The 18,986-nt window shown below is 47.6% G+C and overlaps 1 protein-coding gene across 1 annotated transcript in view; it reads left to right on the top strand.

The window, feature by feature from the left end:
• Nucleotides 1-18,986, top strand: part of LOC112249982 (lysophospholipid acyltransferase 2-like) — a 92,609-nt gene that overhangs the window by 70,289 nt on the left and 3,334 nt on the right. Inside the window, exons 4-12 of the mRNA XM_042321529.1 lie at nucleotides 5,087-5,182; nucleotides 5,777-5,832; nucleotides 10,700-10,754; nucleotides 14,582-14,768; nucleotides 15,164-15,356; nucleotides 16,542-16,645; nucleotides 16,767-16,831; nucleotides 17,650-17,782; nucleotides 18,653-18,804. Of these exons, the coding sequence (XP_042177463.1) occupies nucleotides 5,087-5,182; nucleotides 5,777-5,832; nucleotides 10,700-10,754; nucleotides 14,582-14,768; nucleotides 15,164-15,356; nucleotides 16,542-16,645; nucleotides 16,767-16,831; nucleotides 17,650-17,782; nucleotides 18,653-18,804 (1,041 nt within the window). The remainder of the gene's footprint in view (nucleotides 1-5,086; nucleotides 5,183-5,776; nucleotides 5,833-10,699; nucleotides 10,755-14,581; nucleotides 14,769-15,163; nucleotides 15,357-16,541; nucleotides 16,646-16,766; nucleotides 16,832-17,649; nucleotides 17,783-18,652; nucleotides 18,805-18,986) is intronic.

Genomic DNA, 18,986 nt, shown 5'->3' with positions numbered 1-18,986 from the left:
AGGAAGGGAGGGAGAATGGAAGAGAGGGAGGGAGCAGAGTGTGGGAGAGAGGGAGGGAGAAAGAAAGAGGGTAGGCTAGGTGTAGATGAGGATGAGAGAGTGAGATCGATAGAGGGTGGAAGAAAGATGGAGAAAGATGTGCCAAGGACATACCAAGCTTTAAGCTAGTGCATACAGATCAACACAGAGCCCCCGCCAAATCACCTGCTCTGCTCAATAATGAGACCGCAGGAGCAGGTGTGTGGCTGGCTGACAGACTGGCTGACTGGCTGACTGACTGACTGGCTCACTGACAGACAGACTGACAGACTGGCTGACTGACTGACAGACTGGCTGACTGACTGACAAACTGGCTGACTGACAGACTGGCTGACTGACAGACTGGCTGGCTGACTGACAGACTGGCTGACTGACAGACTGGCTGACTGGCTGACAGACTGGCTGACTGGCTGACTGACTGGCTGACAGACTGGCTGAGTGACAGACTGGCTGAGTGACAGACTGGCTGAGTGACAGACTGGCTGAGTGACAGACTGGCTGAGTGACAGACTGGCTGAGTGACAGACTGGCTGAGTGACAGACAGACTGGCTGAGTGACAGACAGACTGGCTGAGTGACAGACAGACTGGCTGAGTGACAGACAGACTGGCTGAGTGACAGACTGACTGGCTGAGTGACAGACAGACTGGCTGAGTGACAGACAGACTGGCTGAGTGACAGACAGACTGGCTGAGTGACAGACAGACTGGCTGAGTGACAGACAGACTGGCTGAGTGACAGACAGACTGGCTGAGTGACAGACAGACTGGCTGAGTGACAGACAGACTGGCTGAGTGACAGACAGACTGGCTGAGTGACAGACTGGCTGAGTGACAGACAGACTGGCTGAGTGACAGACAGACTGGCTGAGTGACAGACAGACTGGCTGAGTGACAGACAGACTGGCTGAGTGACAGACAGACTGGCTGACTGACTGACAGACTGGCTCACTGACTGACAGACTGGCTCACTGACAGACAGACTGACAGACTGGCTGACAGACTGACAGACTGGCTGACAGACTGGCTGACAGACTGGCTGACAGACAGACAGACAGACAGACTGGCTGACAGACAGACAGACAGACTGGCTGACAGACAGACAGACAGACTGACAGGCTGCAGGCTGACAGACTGGCTCACTGACTGACTGACAGACTGGCTCACTGACTGACTGGCTGACAGACAGACAGACAGACTGACAGGCTGCAGGCTGACAGACTGGCTCACTGACTGACTGACAGACTGGCTCACTGACTGACTGGCTGACAGACAGACAGACTGACAGGCTGCAGGCTGACAGACTGGCTCACTGACTGACTGACAGACTGGCTCACTGACTGACAGACTGGCTCACTGACAGACAGACTGACAGACTGACAGACTGGCTGACAGACTGGCTGACAGACTGGCTGACAGGCTGACTGACTGACAGACTGGCTGACTGACTGACAGACTGGCTGACAGACTGACTGACAGACTGGCTGACAGACTGGCTGACAGACTGGCTGACAGACTGGCTGACTGACTGGCTGACTGACTGGCTGACTGACTGACTGACTGACTGACTGACTGGCTGACTGGCTGACTGGCTGACAGACTGGCTGACTGGCTGACAGACTGGCTGACTGGCTGACAGACTGGCTGACTGACTGGCTAACTGACTGGCTGGCTGGCTGACTGACTGGCTGACAGACTGGCTGAGTGACCGACAGACTGGCTGAGTGACCGACAGACTGGCTGAGTGACCGACAGACTGGCTGAGTGACCGACAGACTGGCTGAGTGACCGACAGACTGGCTGAGTGACCGACAGACTGGCTGAGTGACCGACAGACTGGCTGAGTGACCGACAGACTGGCTGAGTGACCGACAGACTGGCTGAGTGACCGACAGACTGGCTGAGTGACCGACAGACTGGCTGAGTGACCGACAGACTGGCTGAGTGACAGACAGACTGGCTGAGTGACCGACAGACTGGCTGAGTGACCGACAGACTGGCTGAGTGACCGACAGACTGGCTGAGTGACCGACAGACTGGCTGAGTGACCGACAGACTGGCTGAGTGACCGACAGACTGGCTGACTGACCACAGACTGGCTGGCTGACAGACTGACTGGCTGGCTGACTCACTGACTCACTGACAGGCTGACTGACTGGCTGACTCACTGACTGGCTGACTCACTGACTGGCTGACTCACTGACTGACTGACTGGCTGACTCACTGACTGGCTGACTCGCTGACTGACTGACTGGCTGACTCACTGACTGGCTGACTCACTGACTGACTGACTGGCTGACTGACTGACTGGCTGACTCACTGACTGGCTGACTCACTGACTGGCTGACTCACTGACTGACTGACTCGCTGACTCACTGACTGGCTGACTCGCTGACTGACTGGCTGACAGCTGACTGACTCACTGACTGACTGACTGACTGGCTGACTGACTGGCTGACTCGCTGACTGACTGACTCGCTGACTCACTGACTGACTGACTGGCTGAGTGACAGACTGACTGGCTGAGTGACAGACTGACTGGCTGAGTGACAGACTGACTGGCTGAGTGACAGACTGACTGGCTGAGTGACAGACTGACTGGCTGAGTGACAGACTGACTGGCTGAGTGACAGACTGACTGGCTGAGTGACAGACTGACTGGCTGAGTGACAGACTGACTGGCTGGCTGACTCACTGACTGGCTGACTCACTGACTGACTGACTGGCTGACTCACTGACAGGCTGACTGGCTGACTCACTGACTGGCTGACTCACTGACTGGCTGACTCACTGACTGGCTGACTCACTGACTGGCTGACTCACTGACTGGCTGACTCACTGACTGGCTGACTCACTGACTGGCTGACTCGCTGACTCACTGACTGGCTGACTCACTGACTGACTGACTCGCTGACTCACTGACTGACTGGCTGACTCACTGACTGACTGACTCGCTGACTGACTGGCTGACTCACTGACTGACTGACTCGCTGACTCACTGACTGACTGACTCGCTGAGTGACAGACTGACTGACTGGCTGAGTGACAGACTGACTGGCTGAGTGACAGACTGACTGGCTAAGTGACAGACTGACAGGCTGGCTGACTCACTGACATGCTGACTGACTGGCTGACTCACTGACAGGCTGACTGACTGGCTGACTCACTGACAGGCTGACTGGCTGACTCACTGACTGGCTGACTCACTGACTGACTGACTCGCGGACTCACTGACTGACTGGCTGACTCACTGACTGACTGACTCGCTGACTGACTGGCTGACTCACTGACTGACTGACTCGCTGACTGACTGGCTGACTCACTGACTGACTGACTCGCTGACTGACTGGCTGACTCACTGACTCGCTAACTGACTGGCTGACTCACTGACTGACTGACTCACTGACAGACAGACTGGCTGGCTGAAACACAAGCTGCTCTACATCCTGCTGAGATGATTATGGGATTTTGTCACCTTTAAAGAGAAACATGTCAAGGAAGTTGAAGGTCATTATTTGACTGATATACCTGGATCCCTGTTGTCATCATGTGTTCTGTTTTTATTCCCCCCCGTCTCTTTCACTGGCAGTAATGCAGTAACATGTCCCTGTATCAGTCTCATTTGGCTCTGTTTGCAGACCACTCATCATTCATGTTAATGGTCATGGGAACACCATGCAGCACCACATCCAGACCGCATCACATCATCAAAGCACCACACCCCCACACCACCACACCCCCACACCACCACATCACCAAAACCCCACACCACCACACCACCACATCACCAAAACCCCACACCACCACATCACCAAAACCCCACACCACCACATCACCAAAAACCCACACCCCACATCACCACACCACCAAATCACCACACCACCAAATCACCACACCACCAAAACCCCACATCACCAAAACCCCACATCACCAAAACCCCACATCACCAAAACCCCACACCACCACATCACCAAAAACCCACACCCCCACACCACCACATCACCAAAACCCCACAACCCCACACCACCACATCACCAAAACCCCACACCACCACACCACCAAATCACCACTCCACCAAATCACCACACCACCAAATCACCACACCACCAAATCACCACACCACCAAATCACCACACCACCAAATCACCACTCCACCAAATCACCACACCACCAAATCACCACACCACCAAATCACCACACCACCAAATCACCACTCCACCAAATCACCACACTACCAAATCACCACTCCACCAAATCACCAAATTCCCACATCACCACATCCCCACAGATCATAAGTGAAAAGGGGATACCTAGTCAGTTGTACAACTGAATGCATTCAACTGAAATGTGTCTTCCACATGTAACCCTACCCCTCTGAATCAGAGAGGTGAGGAGGGCTGCCTTAATCGACATCCACGTCTTTGGTGCCCGAGGACCAGTGGGTTAACAGCCTTGCTTGGGGGCAGAATGACAGATTTTTACCTTGTCAGCTCGGGGACCTTTCGGTTACTGGCCCAAGGCTACCTGCCGATCATGAAGATGATCACAGCTACATAAGTATCTTTGCTGTTTTCCTACACTGAAGGATTTGAATAAGAAGCAAATCAATGCTAGATTCACAACTCGGACAACTGTTAACAAAATATTACATGAATGGATGTGGAAGATTGGGAATTGAGGCTATCCATTTGCTGCTAAATCCAGAACAAATTCCAGAAAGCGTATAGTATTATATAGAGCCATTATATAGAGCCATTACTGCATGGAACTCCCATCTCATATTGTTCAAATAAACAGCAAACCTGGTTTAAAAAACAGATAAAGCAACACCTTTCCGCTGTTTGACCTAGAGAGTTCGTGTGTACGTATTGAATGTTCTGTGTTATGTCATGTTATGTGTGGACCCCAGGAAGAGTAGCTACTACTTTCACAACAGCTAATGGGGACCCAATAATAATACTAACTAATAACAGAAGTGTACATAGATGTTCATCTAGCTTACTGTAGTGAACTATAGTCATTTTGTCTGTCTGTGTATTTTACCTCAGGTACTGTCTGGTGGTGGCCCTGGGCTATCTCAGCTTCTGTCAGATCACACGCGTGTACGTCTTCGACTATGGCATGTACTCTGCTGACTTCACAGGGTAAGACTGTGGGTTTGAGTCAGGGCCTGGGTGGGGTAATACAGTGCCCTGATGTCCTCATTTAACATTGGGTTGGAGGACTGTGTGAAACCATGCCTGAATTAATATGGCACAGCTTTATAAACGAATATAGCTTTTTTTTTTCATGATAACGCTCTTATTCCCTTTCCCCCTTCTCTCTCTTTCATACTTCTCTCTCTCTCTCCCCCTCCCTCGCTCTCTCTCTCTCCCTCTCTCTCCCTCTCTCTCTCCCTCTCTCTCTCCCCCTTCCTCTCTCTCTCTCCCCCTCCCCCTCCCTCTCTCTCTCTTTCATACTTCTCTCCCTCTCTCTCTCTCCCCCTCCCTCTCTCTCCCCCTCCCTTGCTCTCTCTCTCTTTCATACGTCTCTCCCTCGCTCTCTCTCTCCCTCCCTCGCTCGCTCTCTCTCTCTCTTTCATACGTCTCTCCCTCGCTCTCTCTCTCTCCCTCCCTCGCTCGCTCTCTCTCTCTCTTTCATACTGCTCTTTCTTTCATACTTCTCTCCCCCTCTCTCTCCTCTCTTTTTCTCTCCATATTTTCTATTTCCATCTCTTTCTCTTTCTCTCTCTCTCTCAGGCCTATGATGGTGATAACACAGAAGATCACCAGTTTGGCGTTTGAAATACATGATGGTAAGAAGCTTATTTTCTTCAAACCAGACACAGAGTGTATATATACCCAACAAAAATATAACTGCAACATGCAAAAATGTATTAGGCCCTAATCAATGGATTTCACATGACTGGGAATACAGCGATGCATCTGTTGGTCACAGAAACCTTTAACAAAATATTAAGTAGAGGCGTGGATCAGAAAACCAGTCAGTATCTGGTGTGACTACCCTCTACCCCATGCAGTGCGACACATCTCCTTCGCATAGAGATGATCAGCCTGTTGATTGTGGCTTGTGGAATGTTGTCCCACTCCTCTTCAATGGCTGTGCGAAGTTGCTGTATATTGGCGGGAACTGGAATTTGCTGTTGTACATATCAATCCAGAGCATTCCAAACATGCTTAATGGGTGACATGTCTGGTGAACTGGGACATTTTCAGCTTCCAGGAATTGTGTACAGATCCTTTCAACATTATCATGCTGAAACGAGGTGATTGTGGCTGATGAATTGCATGACAATGGGCCTCAGGATCTCATATAGTTATCTCTGTGCATTCAAATTGCCATTGATAATATGGAGGCTGCTGAGGGGAGGACAGCTAATAATAATGTCTGTAACGGATCAAATAGAATGGCATCAAACACATGGACAGCATGTGATACTACTCCGCTCCAGCTATTACCACGAGTCTGTCCTCCCCAAATATGGTGCCATCAACCTCCTGTGGATAAAGTTAATTGTGTTAGTTGTCCATAGCTTATACCATAACCCCACCACCACCATGGAGCACTCTATTCACAACGTTGACATCAGCAAACTGCTCGCTCACACGTCGCCATACACTTGGTCTGTGGTTATGAGGCCGTTTGGACATACTGCCAAATGATTAAAAACAACGTTGGAGGCAGCTTATGGTAGAGAAATTAACATGTGTAACAAAACTGCACATTTTAGAGTGGTCTTTTGTCACCGGCACAAGGTGCACCTGTGTAATGATCATGCTGTTTAATCAGCTTCTTGATTTACCACACCTTTCAGGTGGATGGATTATCTTGACAAAGGAGAAATGCTCACTAACAGGGATGTAAACAAATTTGTGCATAAAATGTGAGAGAAATAAGCTTTTTGTTTGTATGGGACATTTCTGGGATCTTTTATTTCAGCTCTTGAAACATGGGACCAACACTGTACATTTTGCATTTATATTTTTTGATTAGTCACATGTCTCTTCCTCTGAAGTCAGATGGATGAAAAGGAAGGAAACTTTAGTAACATGGGATATTCCTCACACCACAATGCCCACATGGCTGGAATATCTCACATACCATCTCTATTTCTCCATAGAGATGTGGAGGAGTTGGATCACAAGGTTGTATTGTCACACGGTGACTTGCTCTGGAACAGTGTTTCCCACCTCGAGTCCTCCAGTAGACCCCAACAACCTTTTCCTTGTAGCCTCGGACAAACACAGCTGATTCAACTCATTGAGGGCTTGATGATTTGTTGACAAGTTGTATCCGGTGTGGGGAAAACTGGAGGACTGGAGTTGGGAACCACTGGTCTGACGTGTCACATGATGCTCCAAGCTGCATTTCTTGACCCTGTTGGATCCCCTGTGGTGCCTCTCTCTCCCTTCCGCCTTTTCCCCCATCCTCCTCCTACGTTACATTGCATTACACCTATTATCCTTGAACCCTGCGCTACATTCTCCTATCTACAAGTAACTGCCAAAATGAAAGAAACACCAACATAAATTGTCTTAATAGGGCGTTGGGCCACCATGAGCCAGAACAGCATCAATGCGACTTGGCATAGATTCTACAAGTGTCTGGAACTCTATCGGAGGGATTCGAAACCATTCTTCCATGACAAATTCCATAATTTAGTGTTTTGTTGATGGTGGTGGAAAACGCCATCTCAGGTACCACTCCAGTCTTCCATAAGTGTTCAATTGGGTTGAGGGAGATATGGTGACTGAGACGACCATGGCACATGGTTTACATTGTTTTCATGCTCATTAAACCATTCAGTGATCACTCGTTCCCTGTGGATGGAGATATTGTCATCCTATTGGAGCAGAGCCATGGTAGAAAAAAGAATAGCCAAAAGAATGGCCTGCTCAGCATTTTTGTACATGACCCTAAGCTGGGAAGTGAATTTCTTAATTACCTCAGGAACAACACCTATGTGGAAGCACCTGCTTTTAATGTACTTTGAATCCCTCATTTACTCAAGTGTTTGCATTATTTTGGCAGTTACCTGTATCTATGTACAGTATGTATGTAAACTCAGCAAAAAAATAAACGTCCTCTCACTGTCAACTGCATTTATTTTCAGCAAACTTAACATGTGTAAATATTTGTATGAACATAACAAGATTCAACAACTGAGACATAAACTGAACAAGTTCCACAGACATGTCACGAACAGAAATGGAATAATGTGTTCCTGAACAAAGGGGGGGGTCTAAATCAAAAGTAACAGTCAGTATCTGGTGTGGCCACCAGCTGCATTAAGTACTGCAGTGCAGCTCCTCCTCATGGACTACACCAGATTTGCCAGTTATTGCTGTGAGATGTTACCCCACTCTTCCACCAAGGCACCTGCAAGTTCCCAGACATTTCTGTGGGGAATGGCCCTAGGCCTCACCCGCCGATCCAACAGGTCCCAGATGTGCTCAATGGGATTGAGATCCGGGCTCTTCGCTGGCCATGGCAGAACACTGACATTCCTGTCTTGCAAGAAATCACGCACAGAACAAGCAGTATGGGTCATGTCAGGATGGGCCTGCAGGAAGGGTACCACATGAGGGAGGAGGATGTCTTCCCTGTAACGCACAGCATTGAGATTGCCTGCAATGACAACAAGCTCAGTCCATTGATGCTGTGACACACCGCCCCAGACCATGATGGACCCTCCACCTCCAAATCGATCCCGCTCCAGAGTACAGGCCTTGGTGTAACGCTCATTCCTTCGATGATAAACGCGAATCAGACCATCACCCCTGGTGAGACAAAACCACGACTTTTGCCAGTCCTGTCTGGTCCAGCGATGGTGGGTTTGTGCCCATAGGCGACGTTGTTGCCGGTGATGTCTGGTGAGCACCTGCCTTACAAAAGGCCTACAAGCCCTCAGTCCAGTCTCTCTCAGCTTATTGCGGACAGTCTGAGCACTGATGGAGGGATTGTGCGATCCTGGTGTAACTCGGGCAGTTGTTGTTGCCATCCTGTACCTGTCCCGCAGGTGTGATGTTCAGATGTACCGATCCTGTGCAGGTGTTGTTACACGTGGTCTGCCACTGTGATGACAATCAGCTGTCCGTCCTGTCTCCCTGTAGCCCTGTCTTAGGCGTCTCACAGTACGGACATTGCCATTTATTGCCCTGGCCACATCTGCAGTTCTCATGCCTCCTTGCAGCATGCCTAAGGCCCGTTCACACAGATGAGTAGGGACCCTGGGCATCTTTCTTAAGGGGGTTTTCCGGAGTCAGCAGAAATGCCTCTGTAGTGTCCTAAGTTTTCATAACTGTGACCTTAATTGCCTACCGTCTGTAAGCTGTTAGTGTCTTAACGACCGTTCCACAGGCGCATGTTCATTAATTGTTTATTGTTCATTGAACAAGCATGGGAAACTGTGTTTAAACCCTTTACAATGAAGATCTGTGGAGTTATTTGGATTTTTACAAATTATCTTTGAAAGACAGGGTCCTTTGTGTGTGTGTGTGTGTGTGTGTGTGTGTGTGTGTGTGTGTGTGTGTGTGTGTGTGTGTGTGTGTGTGTCAACGTAGACTCTGCTCCCAGGCTTCATTCACCTAGGTGAAGGCCTGTGACAGATTCTAGGGACATCTAGCCTGATCCCAGATCTGTTTGTGCTGTCTTGCTAACTAGCAAGCGTTATGGGACATCCTGATTGGCCAGTGTTTTACTGTGTTCCCTGTATGGGAGATTGTGGTTGGCCTGTGTTTGCGACTTGCCTTGGTACCTATTCGATCTAACACAGAAAGGTCTGTTTGAGATCCAAACTAAAGGTGGATGAAATTACCTCGTGTTTGGGAATGGAATTGTCCTCGTTTGTTTAGGATCAGAAGAGGAGAGTGAATGTGTAAAAGCATTCTGGAATGTGTTCTTTCTGACCTTTAGCAGTCACTCACGCAGTCTTGTAGTCTGTCCTTGTGTCAAACAAAACCAAACAGTCATTAACACCCTGACCCCGTTCTCATTGTTTAGGGAGGCTGAGTTATGCCCTACTGTGTTGTTCGTTATTGAGCCTGTTAATGGAGCCAGATTTGGGGCGTCGGTGCCGCCCAGTATTGGTGTTGGCACCTCTCCTCTCCTCCAGTCCCCAGCAGGCATTAGGCTGTAATGTGAGCTGATTAGCTGTGCTAATCTTGTTATCAGCATAATGGCCGCCATAAACAACACAGAATTATTCAGCCTGTTTCACTCCGTTCGCCTCGTCCCCGGTGTGCGGGACAAGACAAAGCGCTGCGACGTGGAGGCGGGGTTGGTGAGACAACAGGGAGACAACAGTGCACTTCCTGGAAGTCAATTTATCGTCCTTTAATTAGCCCATAGATCAGCCGGGACCTGCAGAGAGTGAGACAGAGAGACCACAGGGATGTAATGGATATCATTACCCACACAGGACAGTCATAGGAGAGGACAAGACACGACTGAGTTCTCAGACCACTGCCTCTCTCTGGGACTAAGCCTATGGGCAGGGAATGGTGGCCTCACCCTTGTCAACCATGTAGACTGCTATGACATGTTGTTTTCATTCCATTCCATTGCAAAGTCAGTATCTTTGAATGAACTTTGAAACCAAACCCCCCTGATCAAAAGCAAGCATTACATATGTGTTCTTCTTTACCTCCCTCCCCCAACAGGAATGTGCCGGAAAGAGGAGCAGCTGACCCCAAATCAGAAGGTCCTGGCTATAAGGTATGTTTTACAGGTATGTTTTAGTTATTTTGAGTAGAAAATTGCCGCTTCCTGTATGAGCCTGTGAGGACGGTATAATTGGCTCTCTAGTCTGGGGGATGACAATACCCCCTTCCACAGGGCACGAGTGGTCACTGAATGGTTTGTTAGGGTTGGGACAGCATTCCACAGGCCACAATCAACAACCTGATCAACGCTATACGAAGGAGATATGTCGCGCTGCATGAGGCAAATAGTGGTCACACCAGATGCCGACTAGCCCCATAGCCATGGTGTGCACAACATTTGGGAGAAATATGCTTTTTGTATGTATGGAACATTTTTGGAATCTTTTATATCAGCTCATGAAACATGGGACCAAAACTTTACATGTTGCATTTATACTTTTGTTCAGTGTATATTGTTGTTTCTCTGGAGAGAGGGGAGATATGCTTTGGGGATTCTAACCATGCATGTATCACAGTCTGTACTGTCACTGAAATCACTGTCGTGACTGTTGTGATTGTCTGTGAGAGACCGTTTCTTTGTGTCACAGCCCTTACTGTCACTGTGTTGTGATGGTCTGTATGTCACAGCCCTTACTGTCACTGTGTTGTTATGGTCTGTGTGTTACAGCCCTTACTGTCACTGTGTTGTTATGGTCTGTGTGTTACATCCCTTACTGTCACTGTGTTGTGAGGGTCTGTGTGTTACAGCCCTTACTGTCACTGTGTTGTTATGGTCTGTGTGTTACAGCCCTTACTGTCACTGTGTTGTTATGGTCTGTGTGTTACAGCCCCTTACTGTCACTGTGTTGTGATGGTCTGTGTGTTACAGCCCTTACTGTCACTGTGTTGTTATGGTCTGTGTGTTACATCCCTTACTGTCACTGTGTTGTGATGGTCTGTGTGTCACAGCCCTTACTGTCACTGTGTTGTTATGGTCTGTGTGTTACATCCCTTACTGTCACTGTGTTGTGATGGTCTGTGTGTCACAGCCCTTACTGTCACTGTGTTGTTATGGTCTGTGTGTTTACAGCCCTTACTGTCACTGTGTTGTGATGGTCTGTATGTTACAGCCCTTACTGTCACTGTGTTGTGATGGTCTGTATGTTACAGCCCTTACTGTACTGTCACTGTGTTGTGACTGTGTGTTTACAGCCCTTACTGTCACTGTGTTGTTATGGTCTGTGTGTTACACAGTAACTGTTGTGATGGTCCTTACTGTCACTGTGTTGTTATGGTCTGTGTGTTACAGCCCTTACTGTCACTGTTGTGATGGTCTGTGTGTTACAGCCCTTACTGTTGTGATGGTCTGTGTGTTACAGCCCTTACTGTCACTGTGTTGTGATGGTCTGTGTGTTACAGCCCTTACTGTAACTGTTGTGATGGTCTGTGTGTTACAGCCCTTACTGTCACTGTGTTGTGATGGTCTGTGTGTTACAGCCCTTACTGTCACTGTGTTGTTATGGTCTGTGTGTTACAGCCCTTACTGTCACTGTGTTGTTATGGTCTGTGTGTTACAGCCCTTACTGTCACTGTGTTGTGAGGGTCTGTGTGTCACAGCCCTTACTGTCACTGTGTTGTTATGGTCTGTGTGTTACAGCCCTTACTGTAACTGTGTTGTTATGGTCTGTGTGTTACAGCCCTTACTGTAACTGTTGTGATGGTCTTTGTGTTACAGCCCTTACTGTCACTGTGTGATGGTCTGTATGTCACAGCCCTTACTGTCACTGTGTTGTGATGGTCTGTGTGTTACAGCCCTTACTGTCACTGTGTTGTGATGGTCTGTGTGTTACAGCCCCTGTCACTGTGTTGTGATGGTCTGTGTGTCACTGTGTTGTGATGGTCACAGCCCTTACTGTCACTGTGTTGTTATGGTCTGTGTGTTACAGCCCTTACTGTAACTGTTGTGATGGTCTGTGTGTTTACAGCCCTTACTGTCACTGTGTTGTGATGGTCTGTATGTCACAGCCCTTACTGTCACTGTGTTGTGATGGTCTGTATGTCACAGCCCTTACTGTCACTGTGTTGTTATGGTCTGTGTGTTACAGCCCTTACTGTAACTGTTGTGATGGTCTGTGTGTTACAGCCCTTACTGTCACTGTGTTGTGATGGTCTGTGTGTTACAGCCCTTACTGTAACTGTTGTGATGGTCTGTGTGTTACAGCCCTTACTGTAACTGTGTTGTGATGGTCTGGGTCTGTGTGTCACAGCCCTTACTGTCACTGTGTTGTGATGGTCTGTGTGTTCACTGTTGTGATGGTCTGTGTGTTACAGCCCTTACTGTCACTGTGTTGTGATGGTCTGTGTGTTACAGCCCTTACTGTCACTGTGTTGTGATGGTCTGTGTGTCACAGCCCTTACTGTAACTGTTGTGATGGTCTGTGTGTTGGTCTGTGTTGTGATGTGTTACAGCCCTTACTGTCACTGTGTTGTTATGGTCTGTGTGTTACAGCCCTTACTGTCACTGTGTTGTGATGGTCTGTGTGTTACAGCCCTTACTGTAACTGTTGTGATGGTCTGTGTGTCACAGCCCTTACTGTCACTGTGTTGTGATGGTCTGTGTGTTTACAGCCCTTACTGTCACTGTGTTGTGATGGTCTGTGTGTCACAGCCCTTACTGTCACTGTGTTATGATGGTCTGTATGTCACAGCCCTTACTGTCACTGTGTTGTGATGGTCTGTGTGTTACAGCCCTTACTGTCACTGTGTTGTGATGGTCTGTGTGTTACAGCCCTTACTGTCACTGTGTTGTGATGGTCTGTGTGTCACAGCCCTTACTGTCACTGTGTTGTGATGGTCTGTGTGTTACAGCCCTTACTGTAACTGTTGTGATGGTCTGTGTGTTTACAGCCCTTACTGTCACTGTTACAGTGTTGTTATGGTCTGTGTGTTACAGCCCTTACTGTAACTGTTGTGATGGTCTGTGTGTTACAGCCCTTACTGTCACTGTGTTGTTATGGTCTGTGTGTTACAGCCCTTACTGTAACTGTTGTGATGGTCTGTGTGTTACAGCCCTTACTGTAACTGTTGTGATGGTCTGTGTGTTACAGCCCTTACTGTAACTGTTGTGATGGTCTGTGTGTTACAGCCCTTACTGTCACTGTGTTGTTATGGTCTGTGTGTTACAGCCCTTACTGTAACTGTTGTGATGGTCTGTGTGTTACAGCCCTTACTGTAACTGTTGTGATGGTCTGTGTGTTACAGCCCTTACTGTCACTGTGTTGTGATGGTCTGTGTGTTACAGCCCTTACTGTCTGTGTGTTACAGCCCTTACTGTCACTGTGTTGTGATGGTCTGTGTGTTACAGCCCTTACTGTAACTGTTGTGATGGTCTGTGTGTTTACAGCCCTTACTGTCACTGTGTTGTGATGGTCTGTGTGTTACAGCCCTTACTGTAACTGTTGTGTTGTGATGGTCTGTTGTGATGGTGTTACAGCCCTTACTGTAACTGTTGTTATGGTCTGTGTGTTACAGCCCTTACTGTCACTGTTGTGATGGTCTGTGTGTTACAGCCCTTACTGTCACTGTGTTGTGATGGTCTGTGTGTTACAGCCCTTACTGTCACTGTGTTGTGATGGTCTGTGTGTTACAGCCCTTACTGTCACTGTGTTGTGATGGTCTGTGTGTTACAGCCCTTACTGTCACTGTGTTGTGATGGTCTGTGTGTTACAGCCCTTACTGTAACTGTTGTGATGGTCTGTGTGTCACAGCCCTTACTGTCACTGTGTTGTGATGGTCTGTGTGTTACAGCCCTTACTGTAACTGTTGTGATGGTCTGTGTGTCACAGCCCTTACTGTCACTGTGTTGTGATGCTCTGTGCGTCTCCTCCACCTCCCCTGCAGGAGGATGCCCAGTCTGCTGGAATACTTCAGCTATAACTGTAACTTTATGGGAATACTGGCTGGCCCCACCTCCTCCTACAACGATTACATCGCCTTCATCGAGGGAACGCCCTGCCGTCGCAGTAAAGACCACCAGACCAATGGGAAGACCAACGGCAGACACAAACAGACTGACCCCTCCCCAAACGTAAGCACTGGTCTCAAATGCCACTATGATTTTTGGACAGTTACCAAATCGGCAGCATTTTCATGCCACGTTTACTCTCAATGCTTGTCTGGAACTTTCTAAGACAGTAAAGAATTTCTGTGTAGTAAATGCACAGTATTCCCTAGACACTATTCATTGTTCACTGAATGAACAGCAACATGGCTGTTTTTTGACTTCCTCGTGAAGCTATCAATTATGCAAAGCAGATATGAGTCTTTGCTGAGGCTGCTTCCTAAGTGGCACCCTGTTCCCTTTATAGTGCACTATTTTTGACCATGGGCCCTGGTCAAAGGTAGTGAACTATATAGGGAATAGGGTTTTATTTGGGACAGAGTGTTTTTATTGGCTGATGTCCTCCCCTTCCTCTTCTTCAGATTGAAGTGGTCCGTAAACTGGCCACCTGTTTCTTCTCCCTCATGGTTTTCCTCTCGGTCTGTAAAGTGTTCCCTGTGGAACGGAACATCGACGACGACTTCATCGCCACCACGCCCTTCTACGCCCAGGTGGTCTACCTCTACCTGTCCATGCTGACCACCAGGCCCAAGTACTACTTCGTCTGGACGCTGGGTGGGTCTCCTCTCTGTTCCCGTTGGCTGATTCTCAACCCTTGTTTTTTTGTGTTTTTTTGAAGGGTGCATTTGCACAGTCATCGTCATTAACCATGGTTGAAACTCCCTTCCGCCAAAGCTTAAACCATCCAACGCTTTCAAATCCATGACAGAGTATAAAGGGAGAAGGGAGGAGAATATGGATGTAGCTTTTGTCAGTTTTCAATAGTAAATCGTTTTAGGCCTGTATTCATTGATTGACCCTGAAACCAATTCTTAACTGCAATAATGTCCGTTATTCCATGTTGACAAGTAACCCCTTACAGACTGAGAACAGATGAGCTTTGTAAGGGGGTGAGATCAGTCCGACTGTGTTTGTGTGTGATTGTTTGCAGCAAAGTGTGTGTGTGATTGTGTGTGTGTGTGTGTGTGTGTGTGTGTGTGTGTGATTGTTTGCAGCAAGGTGTGTGTGTGATTTTGTGTGTGTGATTGTTTGCAGCAAAGTGTGTGTGTGTGTGTGTGTGTGTGATTGTTTGCAGCAAGGTGTGTGTGTGTGATTTTGTGTGTGTGTGTGTGATTGTGTGTGTGATTGTTTGCAGCAAGGTGTGTGTGTGTGATTTTGTGTGTGTGTGATTGTTTGCAGCAAGGTGTGTGTGTGTGTGTGTGTGTGATTTTGTGTGTGTGTGTGTGTGTGTGATTGTGTGTGTGATTGTTTGCAGCAAGGTGTGCGTCGTAGAGAGTATGGTGATAACAAGCAGGTAGAGGTGGGACTCAATTAAACCTTCTCTACACACACACACACACACACACACACACACAGAGCACGGCTGCACAGCCTGTATAGCTCCTGCATTGTCCTTCACTGTGATAATATGCTGTTATTAGAATGATAATGTAATTAATGATATTACCATCACTAAGGAATGGTGGACCTTGTGGGATGTACAGTGTTGGGACATGAAAAAGACCAGGACTCAGTCAAAGAGGCGTCAGAGCTGTGCACGATAATACTGAGAACACGCCATATAAAGGCAATTTCCCTGACGTTTGCGGAGAGCACGTTCATGATAAACCATGCAGATGTCTGCTCAAATGTAAATTACCTGTAAAAGTCACGTGCGATGCGCTTGTTGACAATTCGCCTTTGACTGAATGCCTGCCTGGAGATGGTGTTTCTGAAAGCATGTGTTTGAATTCTGAACAGCTGATGCCATCAACAACGCAGCAGGATTTGGATTCAATGGATACAACAGTGACGGCTCACCACGTTGGGATCTCATCTCCAATCTGAGGATAATGGATATTGAGGTGAAATGTTGAAACATTTGTAGTCTTCACTCATGTCTCAGTATGTTTTCCACAACTCTTTCTATAACAATCTACAGTTAATGTATGTATACTGATGTTGTCCTCCTCTCCTTGGTTCCAGTTTGCCACCAGCTTCAAGATGTTCCTTGACAATTGGAATATACAGACGGCACATTGGCTCAAAAGGTACAGAAACCAGGCTTAGTCTGTAATTGGTAAAGACAAAGAGACTTGGTCATAATTTCTTTCTGTAATTATTAACATTAGCTTTCTGACACATTGTACATACTATTTAAATGCATTGTAATTACAGTATAGGTTTCAGGCTCTAAATCATTTGTGGATACGCCTATAACCAGTGCTCTGAGGTCTTATCTGTCTGTAAAAGTCTGCCACCTAGTGGAGTCAGTTAGCACTAACAGTCTGCTTTATCTATATACTGAGTATACCAAACATTAGGAACACCTTCCTAATATTGAGCTGCACCCCCTATTGCCCTCAGAACAGCCTCAATTCATCAGGCCAATGACTCTAAAAAGTGTTGACAGCATTCCAAGGGATGGTGGCCCATGTTGACTCCAATGTTTCCCACAGTTGTGTCAAGCTGGCTGGATGTCCTTTGAGTGGTGGACCATTTTGATACAGACGGGAAACTGTACCCCGTTCAAAGGCACTTCAATCTTTTGTTTTGCCATTGACCCTCAATGACACACATACACAATCCATGTCTCAATTGTCTGAAGGCTTAAAAATCCTTCTCTAACCTGTCTCCTCCCCTTCATCTACACTGATTGAAGTGGATTTAACAAGAGACATCAATAAGGGATTGTAGCTTCCACCTGGATTCACCTGATCAGTCTGTCATGGAATGAGCAGGTGTTCTTAATGTTTTGTGCTCTCTGTAGTCTGCACACAAGGACATTGGAGTGGATTTATCAGTGAGAGGTTATTATGAGGTCTTGCTGTGCTGTTGTGTTTGACTGGCTGGTTGTGTGTGTGCGCAGGGTGTGTTACGAGCGCTGTCCCTACAACCCCACAGCGGCTACCTTCATTCTGTCAGCCATGTGGCATGGAGCCTACCCTGGATACTACCTCACCTTCCTCACTGGCATCGTGGTCACACTGGCTGCACGTGCCGTGAGTACTGTATCTTTCTGAGAGAGAGTGAGATCTCCTAAAACACACTGACACAGACCTCTCCCCACAATTTTCCATCTCTGTCTAGATGCACTAAGCCCTAAACTTTTCATAGGCGTAGATAAAATGTCATGCACCGTACCCACTAAAAATCAATAACATATTTTCTGAATATCAACGATTTCTGCTATTGCCATAACAACAGATATCCTGATGTTCCCATCACAGATGAAACAAAGTGTTCGGGTCATGTTCATCCTGATGTACTTCATTTCTGCATCATTAGTGTTAAGAGAATCAGTCATAGTTAGGCTGCCATAGAGACTCACTATCCCCTGAAGGTCTTGCCTGAATAAAGCATATTTATTAGAGGTTGAGTCCCAAATGGCACCCTATTCCCTATATAGTGCCCAACTTTTGACTAGAGCCCTATGGGTTAGGGTTCAATTTGGGATGCAACCTGAGTCCAGCTGGACTGCACAGATAACAGGCCAGCCAGACAGACGGATGGAGAGGAGACCGGGCAGGACTCCGGCTAATGGAGCGTCACCTGAGACACTTTGAGACTCACTGAGGCAGACGACTGCTGGTGGATGAGCTGCTGGGAGAGAAATTTCCATTGGAAATGCATTACTTGACTCTTAATATGCGTCCCAAATGGCACGCTATTCCCTAGTGCATTACTTTTGACCAGGGCCCATGCACTATATAGGGAATAGGGTGCCATTTGGGACACCATTTGGGAGAGAGTTAAGGGCAGTGCAACATATTTTAGATTTACAAGGGCCGTTTGTTGTAAACTTAGATGTTCATTTTTTCACTTCTTCTTTTACTCTGAATTCATTGCTTTGGTTCTTTTTTTTTCTCCAGATGAGACACAACGTGAGGCCGTACTTCCTGGGCTCGCCTTCACACAAGCTACTGTATGATGGGATCACGTGGGCTGGCACCCAGATTGCCATTTGTTACACTGTGGTACCTTTTGTGCTGCTGTCTGTCGGACCCTCTATGAAGTTCTACAGGTGAGTGGCTGTAACTATGTCTGCATCCCAAATGGCATCCCATTTCCTTTATGGTGCACCACTTTTGACCATGGCCCATATGTCTCTGGTCAAAAGTAGTGCACTATATAGGGAATAGCATGCCATTTGGGACATATACAGAGAACAATACTTTACCTCACTCAAGTAAAAAATTTTAAAAA

This window comes from Oncorhynchus tshawytscha, linkage group LG05, assembly GCF_018296145.1.
Source record: "Oncorhynchus tshawytscha isolate Ot180627B linkage group LG05, Otsh_v2.0, whole genome shotgun sequence".
Taxonomy (NCBI): Eukaryota; Metazoa; Chordata; class Actinopteri; order Salmoniformes; family Salmonidae; genus Oncorhynchus; species Oncorhynchus tshawytscha.
Note: the sequence above shows the minus strand (reverse complement) of the source record. Positions and strands in the feature narration are given on the sequence as shown.